Source organism: Helianthus annuus, chromosome 12, assembly GCF_002127325.2.
Source record: "Helianthus annuus cultivar XRQ/B chromosome 12, HanXRQr2.0-SUNRISE, whole genome shotgun sequence".
Taxonomy (NCBI): Eukaryota; Viridiplantae; Streptophyta; class Magnoliopsida; order Asterales; family Asteraceae; genus Helianthus; species Helianthus annuus.
In genome coordinates this window covers 2,706,898-2,711,755 of record NC_035444.2, presented here as the reverse complement: position 1 = coordinate 2,711,755, position 4,858 = coordinate 2,706,898, and the positions used below count along the sequence as shown (strand labels likewise).

The 4,858-nt window shown below is 29.9% G+C and overlaps 1 protein-coding gene across 1 annotated transcript; it reads left to right on the top strand.

Annotated features, from left to right (window-relative positions):
• The first annotated feature begins 3,598 nt into the window (after positions 1 to 3,598).
• On the top strand, positions 3,599 to 4,536 carry LOC110893800 (transcription repressor OFP8). Its single transcript, XM_022140931.2, has one exon. It carries the CDS (start codon positions 3,629 to 3,631, stop codon positions 4,400 to 4,402), a length of 774 nt encoding a protein of 257 aa, XP_021996623.1. The 5' UTR covers positions 3,599 to 3,628; the 3' UTR covers positions 4,403 to 4,536.
• The last annotated feature ends 322 nt before the right edge of the window (positions 4,537 to 4,858 follow it).

The following is a 4,858-nucleotide window of genomic DNA, read 5'->3' as shown; positions in this document are numbered from 1 at the left end:
AGAAGAGCAATTCGGCCATATAAATGACCGAATTGCCCTTCTCGTTAACAGAAAAAATGAATGAAGTTAACCTAGTGGACTAAAATGGCAACGGTGAAACCTTTTTGGATGCACATGCGAAAAATGAAACCTTTGAACTAAATTGGTAAAATGGCCTAAACCACATGGACTAAAATGGCATTTAACTCTATAATTAATAAATGCTCTTTTTTTAACCATCACTAGTGCTCTGGTGGTGACCACGGGTATTTAAGTTCCACGTATGGTGGGTCTGGGTGAGTTTTCCACTGCAGGTCTCAAGTTCGAGTCTGGGTGATAGGGTTTCTCATTGAGGGATTTAAATTGGGGATCTACTGGGTGAGAGAGCTCTCTAGCGCGAACCTAGTTAAGACAACTTATGCTAAACCTCCCAACATTCGCAAATGATTCACACCTTTAAAAAAAAAAAATTCTTTTTTCCATTTTAGGACTTCAAAGGTTATATTCTAGTTCTAGTATCCATTTATGCCTACCTTTTCCCATGAAATTCTCACTATTTTTACTACTATTTTTTTTTTTTGGTTTTTTTTTTTCAACTTTATTATTGAATATTACTATTGAATTATTTTGGGTTTTTTTCAACTTTATTATTGAATATTACTATTGAAAGTACTTACTATTATCATTTTGGGTTTTTTCAACTTTATTATTGAATATTACTGTTGAAAGTACTAATATTTAGGAATTTAAAGTTATATTCGTGTACACACTTCCCATATTGTACCCTCAAAATTATTCTTGAAATGTTCTATATGCCTTTATTATACATTAGAGGAAGACCTATGGAAGATGGCTCAAAACATAAAAATTATGTTGATTCAACTAAACTCAAATTTTTGTTGAATGTGTCTTGTACCCGACCCTTATATACCGTTTAGCTCGAATTCAAACCGAGTTGACTCAGCTCGAGCTCAAAATTGAGCTATTTTGAGGCTTGAGCTTAACTAGAATAAAACATGAGTCAGTTAAGTTCAGCTTGATTTAGATCTATTCAGTTTGAGTCATAGCCATAAGTCCATAAACAAAATCGAAATTTTTGGTTTATTTTAGTTTTAAACCAGCATATTTGATTATTAATAATAGGCCAATGAACCAAAAAAATAATTAAAACTAAAAAGACCTTAGGGCCCATCGGGCATCGGCACAACTAAACAAAGTCGTTTATGAACTTTGCTAAGTTACTATTCTCTATTTATAAGAGTTTTCTTTGACATTGTTTTTTAGGGAAGTGTTGTGAGACAAAATGTATTTTTATAAACTTTATGGGAGTGTTGTGAGACAAAATGTATTTTTATAAACTTCAAGGTTAAGTAAAATAGGGAACAATAATTTCTCTCTCATTTTAAAACTCTAAACTTGTTTAAATGTCTTAAAGTGAAGATAAAATGACATTTTTGTCCCAAAACGTTTATTCATATAATCATATTGTAGTAGTATGTATATCATGTCAACAATTTTTTTCATCATCATAAATTTATCTATTTATTTCTGCTAATCATCTTTATCAAACCAAGCACTAATGACCCACGACTTTGGCTTTGAGCAACCTATTTTCCAAAATTCTAAGTATTTTTAATTTTCACCCTGCAAAGAAATATATTAGTTTTGTTCAGACTTTTGCTAATCGCATTGAACTTCGTAACTATATAAAATATACAGAACAAATAATATGAAAAAAAAATCAATATAACAAACAATGCATAAAGACACAAAATACATTAGTTCACGACTTACGATATAAATAGTCATAACCAATAGTATCAATGAATACATATGTTTTATACATATTCATCAGTGAATTCATCGTTTGCGAAACTGTCAAAGTAAAACATACATATTCACCGATAAATAAATAGTTATTAATTAAATATTTGGTGAATCTTATTTAAACTATATGTGGTAGACTTCTTTATCACATTATTTTTCCTTAAGTTTTTTTTTTCTGGTAAAATATGTTTTAACTCCGTGTATTACACGGGCTACATAAATTTAATTTTATATAATAAATAATAAAAATATATCTTAAAAAACATCGTGTATCGCACGTATTGAATAAAATATAATGTCATATGTTAAAACTTATAGTCGTCAAGATTTATCTTTTAAAAATAAATTTTGGTGTATTATTCACTTATTATAATATTTCAGTTTCAAATGTGAACCTTTGATTCCTAATTTACCATAATTTCAATCACCGAACTCTAAAGTATATTGTGGACTCGGGTTACTCTCGAGGTACTCCGTCTGGTTCAGTGGATGCCCCGAGAGTACTCAGGATTGATTCTGTTGGTCGTCCAAAAAAAACTCGGGATATAACTTTATAATTATATAAAAAGCAAACGTTTATTCTTATCTAAATATTTGTTTAAAATTATTTATAGAAAAACAAATATTTATTCTTATCTAATTTTGTTTAAAATTATTATTATTATTTAATATAAGAGATATATAAGAAAAATAAGATGACAAAGCACCAGAAAGTAACACGTATTCACAAAATTTTTTCATTATATAGGAAGATTTATTTATTTCATTCGATCACTTTAATTTTTTTTGTCATTTATTATTTTTTATATATTAAGTTAATTAATCATTTGTCTACGTAATTAATTATTTCAATTTGAATTTCTTGTTTTCAAACTTGTGATCACATATCGGTTCAATAGTATTTTCAAATAGTAAAATATTTATGTCTAAAATTATTATTATTATTATTATTATTTAATATAAGAGATATTATGTTTAACATAACAGATAAATACGAAAATAAAATGAGAAAGCACCAGAAAATGACATTTGTCCATAAGAGATTTTCATTTATTACTATAGAAAGATTTCTTTTATTCATGTCATTTATATGACTTGAACTCAAGACCTCTTCTTCGAAGATGTTTAAAGATTTTGTTTTTTTGCCTAAAGACCTTTCTTTAAAGTTATTAAAATTTTGTTTATAGCATAACTAATAATTTAGGGGTGAGCAAGAACTGAACCATAAAAAAAACAAACCGAAAACCGACAAAAACATATCGAAATTAACTGAAAATCGTTTAACAGATATTTCTTTTACCATCGGTTAACCGAAATTAACCGAACCGAATCATTTAAATCTTCATATATTTCTAATTTTTATACATCCATGTCATGTTTTATACTTCCATTTCATGTGTTTATACCTCTATTCTATTTATCTATAAATCCAATTCATGTATTTATGTATCTACTTTATGTATTTATACTTCCATTAGCTGTATTTCTAAACAAAAACTTTAACCAATGTTTGGTTTGGTTATTAACTGAACCGAACCGATTAACTGATGCCTTCGGTTACGTTTACGGATAACGTCAATAACAAAACCGAACCGTCTACACCCGTAACTAATATAAAACAAATAATTAATAAAATCTCAATTAAATGAGAAAAAAAACTATTTAAAATCAAATTTCAAACTTAAAAAAATATCCAAATAACTTTTCAAACAACTTAACCTTTATTTGACTTTTTGTTTTTCTTGAATACTCATGCATATATAAACTTTCCAATTACAAACTACACTATACACTTTCATCTTCAAACTCTCTCTCTCTACAAATGGAGACAAACTTCAAACTCAAAATCTCGAAACTCTTTCAATCCTCCTTCACCTCTTGCCGGACTAAACACACCTCCGACGTTGTCGAACAGCCGTTTTTCTTCCCCGAAAACCGCCATCACCGCCACCTCATCGACCTTTTTTCCCCCAAACCCCAACCCATTTCCTCCTCATCTCACAAATCCACAACCCAATTACCCTTAACAAAACTCTCCGACGAAAAAAACCATTTTCCGGCAACTATAGTCGCCGGAAAACCACAATCCCACCGAAAAAACCCGAAATCCACCAAGAAAAAGAAACCCCATCACCGAAAACCATTGAAAGTTAATAATTTCCAATCAAGTATTGATAACTCCTACTACAACTGCTGCAGCAGTGACGATGATGACGATCAAATAGACGATGAAACCACTTTGTTTTCATCGCGTTCTTTTTCCTCTGACTCATCTGTTTCTTTTCGAAACAGAGGACAGAGGAAAAAGAACAAAAACAGCGTCGTTGGGGGTGCGTGTAAGGGTCGAAAAGCGACCGATGTGATCCCGATTAAAGGGAAGTTTGTGAAGGATAGTGTTGCGGTTGTGAAGAAATCGAATGACCCGCATGAGGATTTTAGGGTTTCAATGTTGGAGATGATTGTTGAACGACAAATATTTGGAGAAGAAGATCTTGAGAATCTTTTGAAGTGTTTTTTGTCATTAAATTCGGAAGAACATCACAGAGTTATTTGTCAAGTGTTTACTGAGATTTGGGAGACGCTGTTTTGTTTCTGACTGGCTTTAGTTAACTTTTAGTGTCTGTTTTATTCTTCATGCAGTTTTTTTTTTTTTTTTTAGGGTTTAGGTTATTGTGGTTAATTATTGTTATCCTGATTAAAGAAAGTAATTAGCTTTGTTTATAGTGATTATTATGTTTTTGTTTTTGGGATTAGTTGGTAAATGAAAGTGACCTTAAAAGGTATCAGAAATTTATGTGATTAAAAAAGAGATCGTTTGAATTACTTTTTTTTATTTCATGTGAAATGAGTTCTTTAATATGTGAGAAAAAGTTGGTTGATTTTGACTTTTTTCCAACCAGTTTAAATTCGAAAAAAAAATCTGCTTATGTGTTTAAATAATTAAGATTGTGAGTAAAAAGTTGGTTGATTTTGACTTATTTCCAACCAGGACATTTTACTCTAACAAAAAACATATTAGCAAATAGCACCTCAACCATGCTAACACATAACA

Bases quoted from the DNA above. Each gene is read 5' to 3' on its own strand.
- LOC110893800 (XM_022140931.2), top strand. From the start codon at position 3,629: ATGGAGACAAACTTCAAACTCAAAATCTCGAAACTCTTTCAATCCTCC.